The sequence below is a fragment of the Ochlerotatus camptorhynchus genome, unplaced genomic scaffold, assembly GCF_037179485.1.
Source record: "Ochlerotatus camptorhynchus isolate MF236.1 unplaced genomic scaffold, CSIRO-AGI_Acam_v1.1 ptg000417l, whole genome shotgun sequence".
NCBI classification, from domain to species: Eukaryota; Metazoa; Arthropoda; class Insecta; order Diptera; family Culicidae; genus Ochlerotatus; species Ochlerotatus camptorhynchus.
In genome coordinates this window covers 15,403-35,611 of record NW_027040903.1, presented here as the reverse complement: position 1 = coordinate 35,611, position 20,209 = coordinate 15,403, and the positions used below count along the sequence as shown (strand labels likewise).

Below are 20,209 nucleotides of genomic sequence, written 5' to 3'. Positions count from 1 at the left end.
AATGGGTTGGAACATTTTTTTTTTGGGAAAAAAATTCTGACACCTAAAAACCCTCCAAATCTCGATTAGAGCCGTATTAATGGAGATAAATCGATTTAAAGATTTTCATACCCGCCAGCCTGAAAATAATGGGTTGGGACATTTTTTTTGGGAAAAAATTTCTGACGCCTAAAAACCCTCCAAATCTCGATTAGAGCCTTATTAATGGAGATAAATCGATTTAAAGATTTTCATACCCGCCAGCCTGAAAATAATGGGTAGGAACATTTTTTTTTGAGCAAAAAATTTCTGACACCTAAAAACCCTCCAAATCTCGATTAGAGCCGTATTAACGGAGATAAGTCGATTTAAAGATTTTCATACCCGCCAGCCTGAAAATAATGGGTAGGAACATTTTTTTTTTGGGAAAAAAAATTTGACTCCTAAAAACCCTCCAAATCTCGATTAGAGCCGTATTAACGGAGATAAATCGATTTAAAGATTTTCATACCCGTCAGCCTGAAAATAAAGGGTTGGAACATTTTTTTTGGGAAAAAATGTTGACACCTAAAAACCCTCCAAATCTCGATTAGAGCCGTATTAACGGAGATAAATCAATTTAAAGATTCTCATACCAGCCAGCCTTAAAATAATGGGTAGGAACATTTTTTTTGGGAAAAAAATTTTGGCAGCTAAAAACCCTCCAAATCTCGATTAGAGCCGTATTAACGGAGATAAATCGATTTAAAGATTTTCATACCCGTCAGCCTGAAAATAATGGGTTGGAACATTTTTTTTGGGGAAAAAATTCTGACACCTAAAAACCCTCCAAATCTCGGTTAGAGCCGTATTAACGGAGATAAATCGATTTAAAGATTTTCATACCCGCCAGCCTGAAAATAATGGGCTGGAACATTTTTTTTTGGGAAAAAATTTGACACCTAAAAACTCTCCAAATCTCGATTAGAGCCGTATTAACGGAGATAAATCGATTTAAAGATTTTCATACCCGCCAGCCTGAAAATAATGGGTAGGAACATTTTTTTTTTGGGAAAAATTTTCTGACACCTTAAAACCCTCCAAATCTCGATTAGAGCCGTATTAACGGAGATAAATCGATTTAAAGATTTTCATACCCGCCAGCCTGAAAATAACAGGTAGGAACATTTTTTTTTTGTGAAAAAAATTTTGACACCTAAAAACCCTCCAAATCTCGATTAGAGCCGTATTAACGGAGATAAATCGATTTAAAGATTTTCATACCCGCCAGCCTGAAAATAACAGGTAGGAACATTTTTTTTTGGGAAAAAAATTTTGACACCTAAAAACCCTCCAAATCTCGATTAGAGCCGTATTAACGGAGATAAATCGATTTAAAGATTTTCATACCAGCCAGCCTGAAAATAATGGGTAGGAACATTTTTTTTTGGGAAAAAAAATTTGACACCTAAAAACCCTCCAAATCTCGAATAGAGCCGTATTAACGGAGATAAATCGATTTAAAGATTTTCCTACCAGCCAGCCTGAAAATAATGGGTAGGAACATTTTTTTTGGGAAAAAATTTCTGACACCTAAAAACCCTCCAAATCTCGATTAGAGCCGTATTAACGGAGATAAATCGATTTAAAGATTTTCATACCCGTCAGCCTGAAAATAATGGGTTGGAACATTTTATTTTGGGAAAAAATTTCTGACACCTAAAAACCCTCCAAATCTCGATTAGAGCCGTATTAACGGAGATAAATCGATTTAAAGATTTTCATACCCGCCAGCCTGAAAATAATGGGTTGGAACATTTTTTTTTGGGAAAAAATTTCTGACACCTAAAAACCCTCCAAATCTCGATTAGAGCCGTATTAACGGAGATAAATCGATTTAAAGATTTTCATACCCGCCAGCCTGAAAATAATGGGTTGGAACATTTTTTTTTGGGAAAAAATTTCTGACACCTAAAAACCCTCCAAATCTCGATTAGAGCCGTATTAACGGAGATAAATCGATTTAAAGATTTTCATACCCGTCAGCCTGAAAATAATGGGTTGGAACATTTTATTTTGGGAAAAAATTTCTGACACCTAAAAACCCTCCAAATCTCGATTAGAGCCGTATTAACGGAGATAAATCGATTTAAAGATTTTCATACCCGCCAGCCTGAAAATAATGGGTAGGAACATTTTTTTTTTGGGAAAAAAATTTTGACACCTAAAAACCCTCCAAATCTCGATTAGAGCCGTATTAACGGAGATAAATCGATTTAAAGATTTTCATACCCGCCAGCCTGAAAATAATGGGTTGGAACATTTTTTTTTGGGAAAAAATTTCTGACACCTAAAAACCCTCCAAATCTCGATTAGAGCCGTATTAACGGAGATAAATCGATTTAAAGATTTTCATACCCGCCAGCCTGAAAATAATGGGTTGGAACATTTTTTTTTGGGAAAAAATTTCTGACACCTAAAAACCCTCCAAATCTCGATTAGAGCCGTATTAACGGAGATAAATCGATTTAAAGATTTTCATACCCGTCAGCCTGAAAATAATGGGTTGGAACATTTTATTTTGGGAAAAAATTTCTGACACCTAAAAACCCTCCAAATCTCGATTAGAGCCGTATTAACGGAGATAAATCGATTTAAAGATTTTCATACCCGCCAGCCTGAAAATAATGGGTTGGAACATTTTTTTTTGGGAAAAAATTTCTGACACCTAAAAACCCTCCAAATCTCGATTAGAGCCGTATTAACGGAGATAAATCGATTTAAAGATTTTCATACCCGCCAGCCTGAAAATAATGGGTTGGAACATTTTTTTTTGGGAAAAAATTTCTGACACCTAAAAACCCTCCAAATCTCGATTAGAGCCGTATTAACGGAGATAAATCGATTTAAAGATTTTCATACCCGTCAGCCTGAAAATAATGGGTTGGAACATTTTATTTTGGGAAAAAATTTCTGACACCTAAAAACCCTCCAAATCTCGATTAGAGCCGTATTAACGGAGATAAATCGATTTAAAGATTTTCATACCCGCCAGCCTGAAAATAATGGGTAGGAACATTTTTTTTTTGGGAAAAAAATTTTGACACCTAAAAACCCTCCAAATCTCGATTAGAGCCGTATTAACGGAGATAAATCGATTTAAAGATTTTCATACCCGCCAGCCTGAAAATAATGGGTTGGAACATTTTTTTTTGGGAAAAAATTTCTGACACCTAAAAACCCTCCAAATCTCGATTAGAGCCGTATTAACGGAGATAAATCGATTTAAAGATTTTCATACCCGCCAGCCTGAAAATAATGGGTTGGAACATTTTTTTTTGGGAAAAAATTTCTGACACCTAAAAACCCTCCAAATCTCGATTAGAGCCGTATTAATGGAGATAAATCGATTTAAAGATTTTCATACCAGCCAGCCTGAAAATAATGGGTAGGAACATTTTTTTTTGGGAAAAAAATTTTGACACCTAAAAACCCTCCAAATCTCGATTAGAGCCGTATTAACGGAGATAAATCGATTTAAAGATTTTCATACCCGCCAGCCTGAAAATAATGGGTTGGAACATTTTTTTTTGGGAAAAAATTTCTGACACCTAAAAACCCTCCAAATCTCGATTAGAGCCGTATTAACGGAGATAAATCGATTTAAAGATTTTCATACCCGCCAGCCTGAAAATAATGGGTTGGAACATTTTTTTTTGGGAAAAAATTTCTGACACCTAAAAACCCTCCAAATCTCGATTAGAGCCGTATTAACGGAGATAAATCGATTTAAAGATTTTCATACCCGTCAGCCTGAAAATAATGGGTTGGAACATTTTATTTTGGGAAAAAATTTCTGACACCTAAAAACCCTCCAAATCTCGATTAGAGCCGTATTAACGGAGATAAATCGATTTAAAGATTTTCATACCCGTCAGCCTGAAAATAATGGGTTGGAACATTTTTTTTTTGGAAAAAATTTCTGACACCTAAAAACCCTCCAAATCTCGATTAGAGCCGTATTAACGGAGATAAATCGATTTAAAGATTTTCATACCCGCCAGCCTGAAAATAATGGGTTGGAACATTTTTTTTTGGGAAAAAATTTCTGACACCTAAAAACCCTCCAAATCTCGATTAGAGCCGTATTAACGGAGATAAATCGATTTAAAGATTTTCATATCCGCTAGCCTGAAATTTTTTTGTGGGAAAAATATTCTAACTCCTACAAAACCCTCCAAATCTCGATTAGAGCCGAATTAACGGATATAAATTGATTTAAACTTTTTTATATCCACCAGCCTGAAAATAATGGGTTGGGACATTTTTTTTTTGGGAAAATTTTTTTGACACCTAAAAACCCTCCAAATCTCGATTAGAGCCGTATTAACGGAAATAAATCGATTTAAAGATTTTCATACCCACCAGCATGAAAATAATGGGTTGGGACATTTTTTTTTGGGGAAAAAAATCTTAAAGTGGTTTCATTCAAGCTTTCAATTTGCAAATGAAGCATTTTTTTTAAATCTATGTATGTAACTAAAAATCTGAAAAGATATAAATTGGTCTTAATTATATGTCTATTGAGAAGCCCTTAAGTTTTATACTAACGTAGCATCAATCAGATTTCATTAAAACAAAAATGCATTTTAAGATTGCAGTCGTGCATAATTCGTTTTTTTTTTTTTTTTTGTAGTGATCCAGTGGCAGCACTTGCTTAAACTCTACACTGGACCCCTTTTATTGATCAAATACCTCTCCCAGAATATATAACTCCCCGATGCCTTGTTGGTTTCTGGTCTCATTTGGATTGGTCCTGAATTTGTTTGATATCCTATTCGAAGTAATTCTTTGAGTTCCAGCTTGGACGTGTCTCACGTCATATGATTCGCCATTCATAAAGATAATGGGTTAAAAGGGAGTAAAACATACATAAAGGTAGATTAGTATTACTTGTACTTGATCCAAACAATAGAAAGATCATTTTAGTGTTAGTAGTTATGTTAGTTTTGATCCGTATTCAGGCCTGGCGGCCCCTCCAGCACTATTTGCTGCAATTGTGATAAGATTATGCGACACTGCTACTACTAAATACTATGTTAGATGTATGACTTGTCAATTTTCGCAACGCAATGTCTTTCAATAAATCACTCAATCAATTTGATGTTTGAAAATTTGCTCAAAATTGTTTTGTTGACACATCATACCCTACCGAAAACTAAAGCACATCAATCCTAATTCTTATTTCAAACCTATCAACATATTTAACACATCTTTCCTAAAACTTCACTTGTTCGTAAGCGCCTGGTTGAAGATATGACTTTCGCTATTGACATTGTCTGTAATTAACAAATACACTAAATAGGAAGATTTATTATACAACTTCATAGGCTAGTCGCCTCCCTAAGCGGACCCCCCGCGTCCTATCTCTTATGTTAATTAACTTTCTGAATTCTCTAATTGAAGTTTATTTAATAAATAACTGAAATCTCTAATCTACCTACACAATCATAACCCATGCTTTTAAACTAAAATTTAACGTGTTTCAAGTACTTCTGGCTTTGACATATATTAATTATATCTTTGTTCGACCCAAGTGACACCTTCAAGTGACTGAAATGCTTCACCTTGAAGTTAGTTTCCTAGCTGATTTTTAAATTATATAGGGTATATGCTCCAACTATGCTCACACGCTTCCACTATGTCGACCACAAAAATACGTATGAGTATGCCACAATAGAAGCACGCCACAGTGGAAATCCCAAGCCATAGTTCAAACACTTATCCCAAATCAAAATGAAGCACATATAAGATTAGTTACAATACCATGTACAAAAATGATGTTTAACATTGTTTCCTGAGTAATACTTCAATGAAAACAACAATGAAAGCGTGTCACGCAAATAGAAGGAGCACCGTTGGGCACTTTCTGAAATATTTCAATAGTATAATTCCCTTGCAAACCCAAATAAATCTATCTGCGTAAAAATAAATAAAAAAAGAGTGATTTGCGGCAAAACCCGCCAGTATCACACCCAACGTCAGTGCCTATACGTAAGCGTACTACGACGCGGCTCTCAATTAAAGGAGTAACAAGTGTGATACTATCACATGCAGTGGTTTATCAGAGAGGGGAAGCTTAGTAATCCCCATTGCCTGCCCATGACGCCATTCTATTGCGACATGAGCCAGCAACGCCGACCATAAACCCACCGTCTCCAAAACTCCACTAGCATGAAATTAAGCCCGCCCACCAACAGCAAGGTGCAAAAACTAGCCAAGGGGAGGGGAATGCAGTCGTGCATAATTCTGAAACCATAATCACTTTCATAGTTTTTCTATTATCCACGGGGCAAACTTTGATTTGCCAATTCAACTGATCTAAATCACTGAGCCAAAAAATATCTTACTCGGCTATTTAAATCGTTAGCGTTCGGTTTATACGCATTCAATCGGGTTCTCCATCGGTAGAAAAAATTGTTCGGCTGCCGTTCAGTTTATCCTTCACATTCTTTCTACTGCTGTCAGTTCCGAGTCTACCTGCAGAGTCACTTGGTTTGAAGAATTAACACTCGTTCAGCAATCCGTTCGTAGGTGAGGATGGCTGTGATGCTCGTGCGAGTGAATGAATTTTCTCATGCTTGCTTATAGCATAGAGGTAACTCTAAGACTAGTAGGTCCCGAAGAAACGTGCTCAACTTTTTGGCTCAGCTCTGGTACTATCTTCGGTCCCAAGCTTATCGATCCTCGAAACATAGGAAAATCCACGAACCCCTCATTTTATCTGTCAAACTTTCATAGCGAATCAAAACAAACATTGTGTAGTACTAGAATTTCGACTAGAATGGGATAATACGTTAATCGATTTGCTTGGGACCAATAGTAGTGAGCCAATTTAAAATCGTTAGTTTCGTATTGATTGTTGGTAATATTGTCCAATTTTCGGGTGACGCAATCAATCGATGCTCCCAAGGTGCCAATAAATAATAATTTGAAAAGCATTCAATTCCAGTGCGTTAGCAACATTGCTACGTAATGGATTTTTTCCATGATTTGTTTTTCCGTCGATGTTGTTATACGTGCCTGGACCCTACCTATCGACCCATCAAACTCATGAACCGGGAACCAACGGCTTTACTTCCCGTTCCGAAGAAAGGCGTGATCAGAGATGTTATGCCTCAGAACATCCCGGTGGCGCCGACTGGGATTGAACCCAGGTCTGCTGGGGTGAGAGGTAATAACGCTTACCACTACACCACCGGCGCCACAAACGACGTAATGGATTGAAACCTTCGAAGAAAGCATCGAAACTGATCACATCACTCAATAACAAATGTCCAAAAATGTTCGCATAGGATTCAATTGAAGTGTTGAAGCACATTGATTCGATATTGGTCCAATTTATTAGGACGTTAATGAGAATTATTGGAAAATACAGACATCTCTTATGTATGAGCTAAATTTGCTTCACAGCCATGTTGGTCGCCAAGCTGAGTCATTCGCGAAGTCATCATTATCACAAGTTGGTGACAATGAAGATTGAAAATCGAGTAACTACTACCAGCTGCAAGCATAATTGATTAAACAGCTTTTATCACTATCATCCTATATCCATGGTTATTGTTAAACCATGCTTTGATCATCCATTTGAGCGATTCTCGAATTGTCTAAACTACTAGTTGTTGTTTTCAGCTCCATGTAGAACCATATGCCATTGGAAAATTTACCGCAATCTTAAAGCAAGGCTTAACATTTGATAAAATCTTTTGTCATGAGTTCAATTAATTTAGTAACTTATGAAATAAGAGTTCGGTTTTTGAAAAAGTTTAGGTCCCAACAGACATCATTTTAAGAAATGAAAATCCATGACGGTTTCGTAATCAAAAACTCAATTCTTAGTAATCAACATTGATCTTTTCAGAGTAGGTATTACACAATTCAATATTGTAAACTCTACGTGCAATTCAACATGCACAATGATCGACAGCGTTTCATGAGGTTTTTTTTGAAGATGTCAGTGAATTATGAGCATCATGAACTATCATGACCGAATTGCCGAATAGTTTGACGTCATAATGAGTTCACTAAACTTAGTAAAAGAAAATAGATTGAGAAGAGTTTTCATGGTTAAGTCGTTATCTTCATTAACAATGGCATAGAGAGTGCGATCAACTGTGAGATAACGTGCATATTTCTATCATCATCAGGTAGGTACGTTATGAGAACTGCTGTCACTATGGAAACTTACGGATGTATATTGTGATTGTTATCAGAGTATTTATACCGGACATTATAGGGGATGATACATCTTAGGTGGGCGTTTTACCAACACGTCCACATCGGTCAATTTAACTAGGGGTAATTCTAGGAATTGTCTACATGAGTTGCAACGGGTAACTGCACTTGGAAGTGCGATATTGTGGACAATGAAAATTGTTAATCTCCCACAATTTTCAATGACCACAATTACACAATAAATACGTTTTGAAACAGAACGTTTTGGAAACACACTTCCTTTAACGTAAGCGTTTGACTACTTGAATGGGAAATCCCCTATCAGCTGAGTCATGAAACGTCTTCGTAAGTAGTTCCTATGTATTAGTAGGTTCCCACGAAAACAAATCTTCCTCAAGTTTGCTTAAGGTTATGATTTTTAGCATCGATCTAAAGTGCACGTCAGAGAAAGAAAGAGCAAAGAACTGCATCAACTGCCCAGAACGATCAACATCTGTTGAGCTGAACTGAAAAGACAGCTCGTGATAGTAGAAGTGAAGCTGCGGGAAACGTGTATGCGAGTATGATGAAATTCCGTGCGGTCAGATGATGGACCAAACGAAGCGTTAAGCACACAAAAGGAGTGGAGGGTCTTCACTGTACTCTATACACATGGAAACGTATACTGGTGAACCACTCTCCTCTATTCGCGGGCCATTAGACTCCCCAACACCATTTCGCTATCGTGTTGTTTTTTTCGCTCATTTCGTCAGACAAATAGAAAAAAAAATTGCTTCACTGTCGTTGCAGTGCAAAGCAACCATCCATCCAACGCCAACCAACAAAGCCAGAAGCGGCACCAACAGCACTGATTTGGTGCAACACATATATTGAGGGTATCAGTTAAGAAATTGGTGCTAATTGTTAGAATAAATCAATCGTAGCTTAACACATTTAATCTGATCTACGTACCTTGATGTAAGATTTCCAGTTCTTGTACTTTTTAACTATATCATTCATTGTATCAAGACTCATGTTTTTCTACAATATTTCGTAAGATTTTACACTCTCCGCACTGTAGTATATTAATCAAATCTCATACAGAAGGCACTTTTGAACTGCGGAGTTTGAAAGAATTTTGCGTTTCTATTTTGGCATCTATAAACACTCTTTCATGTCGCGTAAACTAGCTCACTGATAAGAGCAAAGGCCAGCGCACAACGGCTATATCATGACACTGCTTTAAATTATTGCTAAATCTGTTATCACAATCATCACTTTTTTCTCTCTATTCGGCCGTACAACACAAAACAGCTGGTCGACAGTTTATAGAATACTGATTCCGATACTAATCCAACCACCGGTAGCATCTGTTGCTTACTCTCACATCACCGTGTTATCAGTTTAGTTTGAACACTACAGAAGCTTAGATATATGAAGAGAAGTGATCCTTTCCTGGCTAGTTCAGACACACTGTTGTGTATCAAAACTGCGACACGTGAATATGCGTAATCTCTTTGCTTTGCTCTCGCAGACTAAATAATGAATAATCTTTCCCGGTTGGAGATGAACTTGAACGATGAAAGGAAAGAGAGAACGATCAATTTTTATTTCTCTCTTGAAGGAGATATGATTCGCTCAATAAATACATGGTACCGTACAACGGAGTGAAGTTAAGGCCGGCGCACAATGCATACGTTTTCGGGTTTTTTGACAGATAATGCATGGGCTAACTGTCAAAAAACCTTAAAACGTATCTATTGTGCGCCGGCCTTTAGTGTGACTTGACAACGTTTTGACATTGCACTGATGATTTTGGATATTTTCATGCCTAAATAATGCGTAAATCCAACAAACTATCAATACTATTGGAAAACTTAGATGATATCCTATAAAAATCCATAATCGGAAAATATTTGACAGCTTAATCCGTTTGTTGGTGATACATTATAATTTTTGCTCCATGTCAAAATACTCCACTGAACTTTGTCACACGAGTTGTTAATTATATGTGTACTTAAGTGACGATGCAACCAGGTTAAAAAAAATATTTGTAAATTTGGTCAAGCATTTTGTCACAGGATTGACAAAGCGTTGTCACGTCACAAAATTAATTGCTGCTTTGGCATAGAGTTCTTTAAGTAGTTGTGATATCGTGATACCTTTTTGGTTCTTCTTCTTCTTCTTCTTCTTCTTCTTCTTCTTCTTCTTCTTCTTCTTCTTCTTCATTTTTATATACAGATGTTGGGTTTTAGTGTTCGTGAGATTGCGCTGGAGGTTTCTATGTATGAAGATGATTATTATAGTACTGTACAGAGAAAAAAAAGTTGTTGAATATTACATCCAAACTGCTGCAACCAGGTCAATCCATAACGTTCCCAACAAACAATTGAGAGCTCTTATAAAACACCTGAGTTGATCAAACGTTGAATAATAGCTTCCAGAGTTGAACAAGAATGTAGTTGTATTACCATTTGATTAAAAGTTTTAAAAGCTGTTGGAGCACTCTTAAATGATTGTTTACGTTCGGTTTAACTATATGCTTTATAAGACCTACGATAACTTTTATAGCACCTTTGTTAAACTGATTGACAAGAGCTATATAGAACGTGAAATAAACGCATCAAAACAAACCATTGGGTGCTGTTATACAACACCTGAGTTGATCAAACGTTGAATAATAGCTTCCAGAGTTGTACAAGAATGTAGTTGTATTGCCATTTGGTTAAAAGCTTCAAAAACTGCTTGGAGCACTCTTAAATGATTGTTTACGTTCGACCAACCACAATTTTGTTGCTAAAAATAGCACAAGTGATAGGCATGTTTATATAACCATAAGGCAATGATTATTCGACTGCAAGAGAAGTCACTCAAGATGAGCTTGATATACTTCTCTCATATGATCAAAATATGTATTCAAGAATAGAGCAGATGGAAACAGAAGCGGCTGGCAATCCGGGATCATGAGTTCGAATCTTGCTTCGAGAAACCCTCGGTGGAGTAGAGGTAAATTATATATAGGTGTTATTAATAAATGCAAACATTAATTTAAGACATATATCATATAATCAACGATAACATTTCTAGATCAATTCTCTCAATTAATGATTAGAGAGATTAATTGAAAGAATATCAATCAAAGATTAAACAGATGCTTGTTACTACTTCCTCCATGATCACAGAATGTGAATTATGGCATAATTACATATTTTTCCAATGTGCACAAATAAATTAAATTAATAAAAACTGTACAAGCAATTATTTTGGCGTACCACGACAATTGTTAAACTAATTTTAATCTGTGAATATTGTGAGTACTTACACAACGGTTATTAAGGAGTCATTAAAAAGTGCTATAAACGCTTTTCACCGCTTGCTGTATAGTGATTATTTAGGAGTCATAAAAGAGTGTAACAAACGCCTCTCAGGTTCAATCTCTAAAACATTTCGAAGCAGCTGTTAGGAGGTGTCTACAAACGTTGTATTAGAGCTTTCACCAAAACAATAAAGCTTGAGTTTAAATATGTATCTATAAACGTTGTATAAAAGTTGCTTCTATCCGGTTGTTAAGGAGTCATTATAAACGCTTTTCACCGCTTGCTGTACAATGATAATTTAGGAGTCATAAAAGAGTGCAACAAACGCCTCTCATGTTTACTATCTACTAAATTTCAAAGCAGCTGTCAAGAAGTGTCTACAAACGTTGTATAAGAGCTTTCACCAAAATAATAAAGCTTGAGTTTAAATATGTATCTATAAACGTTGTATAAAAGTTGCTTCTACTCCTATACCGCGTATACATATAATGCTGTAGTTGAACAGGTTCTCCAAACCAGTGTAAACAAGAGTTTTACAGAAGTTGTAATAAACAAATTGTACAGTTATTATTCAGCATGCAGTTGAATAAAATCACAATGGAAGCGTTTCTTCAACAATAAATTGATTTTCGATAAACGTTTTACTGAATACGTTAGACAACACCTTTGTGTTGCAGTTGTATAGGTTCTCCAAACCAGTGTAAACAAGGGTTTTATAAAAGTTGTAGTGAACACATTGTGCAATTATTATTCAACATGCAGCTGAACAAAATCAAAACGAAAGCGTTTCTTCAACTGGAAATTGTTACTTGGGTTGTACGATGTACATCGATTTTGCGATCAAAATTACATCCATTGATGTAATATTGTATCTGTTTTTTGCTATTAAATCATCATTTTATACATCAGCTTGAATTACATTTATCGATATTACATTTCTTTTTTGCTCTGAGAGGTTTCACGACGTATACGTGACGGAAAATGAAAATATATATTTAAAGAATTTCTCACGTGAAAGCACTTGAAGATTACATCACAGACAAACAGACATAACACATTGAATATTTCTCACTGTAAAACATCATCGCTAAAACATTACCGCCATCTGTTGAGTACACTGTGGTGGGTAGTACCACAAACGAAGTGACAGACGACTAACTGGCGAAGAAATCAATTAAAATAATGTGGTTCGCTGTAATAGAATTTTCTTAGAAGCTTGTGCCATCAGCCACCAGATGGGCTAGTATTTTTGTTTTGATTTGAACATAGTTGATTTTGTGTGCAATATGATCTTTGACAGTGTGCAAAGAGTGTATCATTTTGTCATTTTTTTATGCATTTCAGTTTAGAGTAGAGTGAAAAAGATAGAACCAAAACATTCTAGTACATTTAGTGTTGCCATGTGGTACAATCCATTAGTAGTGTTGCCATGTGGTACAATCCAGTAGTAGTGGTGTTGCCATGTGGTACACTGAAAAATTGCAATAGCAGGTGCGTCACCAAAATTTTCGAGCCGCTCCGTCTGTCACTTCGTTTGTGGTAGTACCTAGTACGCTGAACAGATGGCGGTAGTGTGTAAACGTCAAACGCAAGGGAATTGACTATATAAGGGAATTCTCGAGGGTATTGACAGGTGGTGGTACCAACAATCATTACGAAACTAACGATTTTAAATTGGCTCACTACTTGACTCGAGGGGGACGACTCTATCTACGATGCAGAAAAGATTGTGTTTTCCTGTTGGTAGCTGCGCGCACGCTGAGTAGATAGAAAGAAGATTGATGACGATTCTGAAGATTTCCTGCAAAAAGATGATGCGCGATGCAAGTAGATGCGACAAATGAAAGAAGATTTTTCGAAGAGTGATTCGCTAGTGTGAGATTTGTTGAGCATCTAAACTTGAGATTAAGATGTGTCGCCCCCCTCGACTTGACTAGCCTATTGGTCCCAAGCAAACGATTAACGTATCCTATTCTAGTTGAAATTCTAGTACTACGCAATGTTTTTTTTGATTCGCTATGAAAGTTTGACAGATAAAATTAGGGGTTATTGGTTTTTCCTATGTTTCGAGGGGTGAATCGATTAGCTTGGGACCGAAGATAGTACCAGAGCTGAGCCAAAAGGTTTAGCACGTTTCTTCGGGACCTTCTAGTCTTAGAGTTACCTCAATGGTGGTGCAACCAACTACGATACTTTTAAATTGACCGTTAAATGCTTGTTCGATTAACATCTTGCGAGTGTTAAATATGTCTGTTTGTCTGTGATTTCAGTGGTGATAAAGTTTTCCTCCACCATAGAATAATTGAAAAAAAAAAAAAATATTATAGAATTAGAAGGATTTTATAAAATTTTGAAATCTGCATCAAATAGCATTTTTTTTTAGATGGTGGGTTTTAGAGGTTTATTAAAGCTGCGGTTGACAAATAATCTGACGGCCATATTGCTCACATCTAATCCTTTCTTAACTGATTTTGATGAAACAACTTCAAATGGATCATCTGATCGATTGGAGGCTGTTTCATCAAAAAATTTATACGTTAATGAGTAGCTGTTACCCATCAATGGAAATTTCTTGACATTTGTTTAAGCTTCATCATACACACACAGAGAAAATAATTTTGAACGCAATAATATCAACAATCAATACGAAACTAACGATTTCAAATTGGCTCTCACTACTTGACTAACCTATTGGTCCCAAGCAAATCGATTAACGTACCCCATTCTAGTGGAAATTCTAGTACTTCACAATGTTTGTTTTGATTTGCTATGAAAGTTTGACAGATAAAATGAGGGGTTATTGGATTTTCCTATGTATCGAGGGGTGAATCGATTAGCTTGGGACCGAAGACGAAGATAGTACCAGAGCTGATCCAAAAAGTTGAGCACACACTTAAACAGAGACCCTGAGTTCGGTAAAAAAAAATTACCGTCTTAGATCGGTAATCCTAAAAATTACAGATGTTTCGGTATTTTCTCGCTATATTGCTGAAAACTGTAAATAAAATTACCGAATTTCGGTGATTTCATTTCAATTCAACGAAAACGGTAAAAAAAATACCGGCAGATCTGTAAATCAGCTTAATCACTGACTTCGGTGAAATATTTTTACTGAAGTTTCGGTAAACAAAGCGTTCCATTACCGAGTTCGGTAGCTTTCACAGCGAGAAACGTCAAATCCGTCGTAATGTGTTTTCGACCTTTAAAAAAAAAGTGTGTAACTGGAAACTGTTATGAAAAACAAAAAGTGAAATGATGGAGGCTTTTATGGACCAGCTGCAACGCATAAAGATGAGCAAATCGTAGATATTTTCCGTAAGTAATGGTATTTCGTTATCTAAATAAACACCCATTGTTACAGATGGCCGATGTTGTTGCTTGTTTTTTCTGTCGGTCGCAAGTACCAGGCTATGTTACTGGACTGCACCGACATATCAATGATCATATAAGAAGAGAAATTTTATACCGGCAGCAATTTTCAACTTTAATACATTGACCACAACTAGAGCCAAATATTTGCATGGATTGCAGTGACCGCCAGCGCTCCGAGTAAGTTTTGGGTTTTTAGATTTACGAAAAGCATATCCGTAAGAATAAAATAAAATAAAGGATAAGGAAAAAATATTTAATTCAATTGATAAAACCAAGAAAATACCTTGAAACAATATTTAAGCGAATTACAGTTGAGTCGGCAACCTTTTAAAAAACTACAGATCTTTCGGTAAATTTCATTTTCCATATCGACTCAAAAATTACAGTTCTCCGGTAAAGTCGATTACAAATCATGCTTATTTTTTCGGTAAACGTTACCGATCGTTCGGTAAATTTGACAGCTAATTTTGCTGATCCAGTTTACAGATTTTTCGGTAATGTTCTCGATTACCGAAAACATTACCGACCGTTCAGCTGTTGAGAATTCGGTAAATGAATTACCGAAGTCGGTAATTTTTTCTAAGTGTGTAGTATTTGAAGATATGTACCTAAATATGTTCCATGATATTTAGAAATATTTGATGATCTTAGCTGTCTAACGCCTTGGACTGCACTAATAAAAATACCATAAACGAATGGTAACCCAAATGGTTCAAATATTCTACAAATGGTTTGGATTATAACCGGATCACGTCGTTAAACTAAATAACCATAACAATTTTATTATGGTGAGCAGTACGCAACATTCAGTTAAGCGCCACTCACATTAGATCCGTTTGCGTTGCGTTGACGTAAATTTGGCAGTTAGACAATAGATTTAGCTGTCCCTTTGCCGCATCGCGTCCGATCCGGATCTAATGTGCGTGGGCCTTTAGCGTTTGCTCTCAACTGATAGCGATGCATCAATTATTTCAGCGCAGTCAATATTGTCGCGCTTATGTTAAATTCTCATTTGGCTACGGTCGAAGCGCGCCACTCATAAGCGCGATGCAACCGTAGAGGTAACTCTAAGACTAGAAGCTCCCGAAATAACGTGCTCAACTTTTTGGCTCAGCTCTGGTATCACAAAAAAACAAAAATTGTTGCTATAAGAATAATGCATGATCAAATTAAAAGTTTCCCAAATTTCGTAGTTTCAACTATGAAATTTTTCAAATATGAAATAATTTTTTTGATTTAAAAGTGTTTCTTTCACTTTTGGCTTGTAATTTTAAAAGTCTATTTTTTAGAATAAAAGTTGTAAAATTGTCAAAAAATCTTTTCCTTGCAAAGTTTTTGACAGTACCATAGAGGTAACTCTAAGACTAGAAGGTCCCGAAATAACGTGCTCAACTTATTGGCTCAGCTCTGGTACTATCTTCGGCCCCAAGCTAATCGATGCACCCCTCGAAACATAGGAAAATCCACTCACCCCTCATTTTATCTGTCAAACTTTCATAGCGAATCAAAACAAACATTGTGCAGTAGTAGAATTTCGATTCGAATGAGGTACGTTAATCGTTTGCTTGGGACCAATAGGCTAGTCAAGTAGTGAGCCAATTTAAAATCGTTAGTTTCGTATTGATTGTTGGTGGTAGTGTGTAAACGTCAAACGCAAGGGAATTGACTATGCGCGCCACAGGTAGCGGTATACCAACAATCAAAACGAAACTAACGATTTTAAATTGGCTCACTACTTGAATTACGTTGATCGATATTACATTTTTTGCTGTGTAGTACCATGTACCTAAAAGGGATTGAGAAATTATCCTGCCACACACAATATTGAAAAAAAAAATTACTTCTCATCACCCACAGGTTCTACTCCGGGACGGGACTTGACAATCGAGCTTCTCACTCTTCTTAATGTTTTTGAAGAATGCCCTTCGGAAAGTTGTGCTTGGTGTTTGACGAAGTTGAACAATGATGCCAGGATTGCAGACTGATTTTTTTATTTTATTCGGAGTTTCTACCGCAGTTTAGATCCTTGTACATCATTTTTGCTTAACAAAATAAAAACAACCATAAACAAACAAGAATATCCTTCGGTTAAAGCACGCCGTGAACCCTATTTTCCAACTTTACTTTCGCAAATATAAACAATTTAATAACGCCATTAACGTCATCATTGATTCCAGCATCACTGCCAGCCAGATTGATGCGATCCCTCTGTTCTTTTTATTCTACGATCGCTACTGTCAAATCGACCAATCAGAAACTGGCTCGGATTGGACAGAAAATTGGCTCGAAATCGCTACCCGATTGTCAAGTCCCGTCCCAGGTTCTACTCACCTTGCAACAAGTACAGCTCTTGGCAAAATGTGTGAACGTGTGCAGCTTTCACCTTCACAGTGAGTTTCAGATGAAATGTGAAGAACGATTAAAAGAGAAACGTCAAAGTCCGTGCCCGATTGATGGCTGTTGTTTTGGTTTTGTTTGTGGGGCCGAACCAAAACTAATCGTAGTATCGGAGTCAAGAAAGTTAATTTATTTGAATTGCTATAGTAAATATTCATTATTCTACGCTAAAACATGTCTTATCAGTTGTATCGTAATACCACACTTGGAAATACACTACAGGAAACATTGGACGAGCTGATTCAGGTAAGTTAATTCATTCTTATTTCATGCATGACTTCCGTATGGAATTTTACAAAATGAAGGCACTCGACTAAATTATTGATATGCATCATGTTCTAAAAAAATATTTTATAGTATGGTCAAATTACCCCGGCATTGGCAGTCCGAGTGTTGGTTCAGTTCGACAAATCCATCAATGCAGCCCTATCGAACCGAGTCAAATCCAGGGTAACGTTCAAGGCAGCGAAGCTGAACACCTACCGCTTCTGCGATAACGTGTGGACGCTGATGCTGAATGATGTCGAATTTCGGGAGGTGCATGAATTCGCAAAAGTGGACAAAGTCAAAATTGTGGCGTGTGATGGAAAGAGTAAGTTTAGATTAATTTACTTGGAAGCTTGTAAAATACTTAACATCATCCTAATTTCAATGTTCTTTGCAGATGCTAACGTAAATGACGATATTGGCCGGACAGATCGATAGAAAGCCCAGTCACTGGTTCAAAAGTCCCAACCTGCAGTGCTTCTGCTTTTTATTTCTGTTTTATATGACACCCATCTCACCCATGGGTTTTCCTGTAGTTTATAACCAACCATATGGACAAAGAAGCTGTAATTCCCAATAAATTAAATCAACAATGTTGAAAAATAAGCCTATGTCGTACTATGTCCGTATTTGCAGAAATGAAAAACTAATACCATAATTTTTCGCACCTAATTCCCTGATTTCGCTAAGTTTTGGAAAATCTCAAAATAATCAACCATATGCTTGTTTTCGTTCGAGCCATATTTTTGTTTTCGTGTGGATCGAACGGTTCAAACTAGAACAAGAATATGGGTGAATGTGTTTTGGCCATAGCGGAGAATCATAGTAAATGTAAATATATCATGAATATATTAGGAACTTTGTGATTCAAGATGAGTAGAGAAGCATGTACTGAGTATATAATATCAGATCACGTTTTGGTAATTTTGAGGTTTAGTATTGATTTCAAATTATAGTTTCTCCTACTGGGTAATATTCTTACCCATCTGGCTAACAAACTGCTGAAACAGCAAATAACTCGATTTTAGGCAATATTTTATGCATTTCCAGTAAGGCCAAATACTGGTGCATCTAATCGTCGTGTGAACTTATTGGCCCTAGTGCAAAAATCGACAGTGCTTACACATCTCAAGGTAAAGTAAATTATGATTATGAAAACATCTTATAGGTTGCCTTCATTGTCGAGGCACTGATAAACGGTGAGAACCTGCTGGTCAACGTTATTGAGAAAGAAGGATGATGTTCGTCTTATTGTAGGTATTTGTTTCGAATATGTTGTTTCCGACAAGACCACCCGCGACACCATTTCATCGATAACCTGAAATCAAAGTCAGTTTCCTGGAAGGTTACTGCGCACAGCACAAAACTAATATTTGCTAGTACCGGCCTGCGAAGCGTTGCATTTGACAGACAATATCCACCTCAGATCCGGCATTCCAACCTTGGTTCATCTCCACCAGTTGTTGTGCCCTTTCGATGAGATTCAGGGCATCAGTAGCATACAACTCAATCATCAGCTTGTGCAATAAATTAATCAACCACAAATTTGCATTGCATTCTCTAAGTGATGAACTAGCATTCGACTGAAAATTTACTTAAGTACAGAAGACTCGATGTCTGCTCACTCTAACAGGGCCAGGAGCTGGGCCTTCCTTTCCCATTTTCGAATTGTACTACCAAAACAGATTTGAAAGGCCATTTAACTAAGAAATGGATCAAACTTTTCGACATTACCATGGAGGCACCATATTTGACGCACTTTTGAATTAAATCCATGATTTATCGAATTTCACGCAGAATTATACTGCCGACATTTGCATAACCGTCCCATCTTTGCTTGATTGAACCACCCTACAAATTTGGTTTTTATTTGAAATATATATATAAAATTTGAGAGCAAATTAAATGTGCTACAATAATTTCGTTTTTTTTTTTTTTTTTTTTTTTTTTTTTTTTTTTTTTTTTTTTTTTTTTTAACTCTTTATTTGTTCCAAATTCAAAATAAATTACATTTCATTTTAACCTAGGTGCTCCAGTTACTGCAGTAACGTACCAGCCTTAATTGTTATGATATATATCTAAGTGTTTTTACATTGTTCCTGTCTTGGCAATTCAGTATTTTAAACAGGTTTTTTAACCTGCATGTCAGTATAACAATTGATATCTTAAAACTAAAAACTAAAACTAAATCTTATCTAAGTATAAAGGGAATTAATCGTTGCAATTGAGGATTGTAACGATTTTTGTCTGAAATTATTAATTATTTTGTTGGACATTTGTGCTAAAATCTCAACATTCGAAATTCTATGTACTTCGGTTGTACTGTACCAGGGAGGCAACTTCAAAATCATTTTCAGAATTTTGTTCTGAATCCTTTGAAGTGCTTTTTTCCTGGTAGTGCAGCAACTAGACCATATTGGCACAGCGTAAAGCATGGCCGGTCTAAAAACTTGTTTAAATATTAGAAGTTTATTCGTCAGGCAAAGTTTGGATTTCCTGTTTATAAGAGGATACAAACATTTTATATATTTGTTACATTTGGTTTGAATGCCCTCAATGTGATCTTTAAAAGTTAATTTTTGGTCAAGTATTAATCCAAGATATTTCACTTGGTTTGACCAGGAAATTGGAACTCCGTTCATAGTGACTATGTGACTACTACTAGGTTTCAAAAACGAAGCTCT

At 36.2% G+C, this 20,209-nt stretch overlaps 2 protein-coding genes across 3 annotated transcripts in view; one reads left to right on the top strand and one right to left on the bottom strand.

The window, feature by feature from the left end:
• LOC135711054 (lysM and putative peptidoglycan-binding domain-containing protein 1-like) overlaps nt 1-9,635 on the bottom strand; it is a 125,985-nt gene extending 116,350 nt beyond the window's left edge. For both annotated transcript variants that reach the window (XM_065233794.1, XM_065233795.1), the window contains exon 1: nt 9,145-9,635. In XM_065233794.1, coding sequence (XP_065089866.1) covers nt 9,145-9,207 — 63 coding nt within the window. In that variant the 5' untranslated portion in view covers nt 9,208-9,635. The remainder of the gene's footprint in view (nt 1-9,144) is intronic.
• A 7,709-nt stretch (nt 9,636-17,344) lies between these two features.
• On the top strand, nt 17,345-17,975 carry LOC135711042 (transcription initiation factor IIA subunit 2-like). The gene is made up of 3 exons (XM_065233785.1): nt 17,345-17,504; nt 17,616-17,850; nt 17,923-17,975. Exons 1-3 carry the CDS (start codon nt 17,433-17,435, stop codon nt 17,961-17,963), a joined length of 348 nt encoding a protein of 115 aa, XP_065089857.1. The 5' UTR covers nt 17,345-17,432; the 3' UTR covers nt 17,964-17,975.
• The last annotated feature ends 2,234 nt before the right edge of the window (nt 17,976-20,209 follow it).

What these genes read in the sequence shown, in the direction of transcription:
- LOC135711042 (XM_065233785.1), top strand. Translation starts at nt 17,433, where the DNA reads ATGTCTTATCAGTTGTATCGTAATACCACACTTGGAAATACACTACAG. An exon ending in CATTGGACGAGCTGATTCAG is followed by an intron (nt 17,505 to 17,615) that starts GTAAGTTAATTC and finishes AATATTTTATAG; the next exon opens with TATGGTCAAATTACCCCGGC. An exon ending in TGTGGCGTGTGATGGAAAGA is followed by an intron (nt 17,851 to 17,922) that starts GTAAGTTTAGAT and finishes TGTTCTTTGCAG; the next exon opens with ATGCTAACGTAAATGACGAT.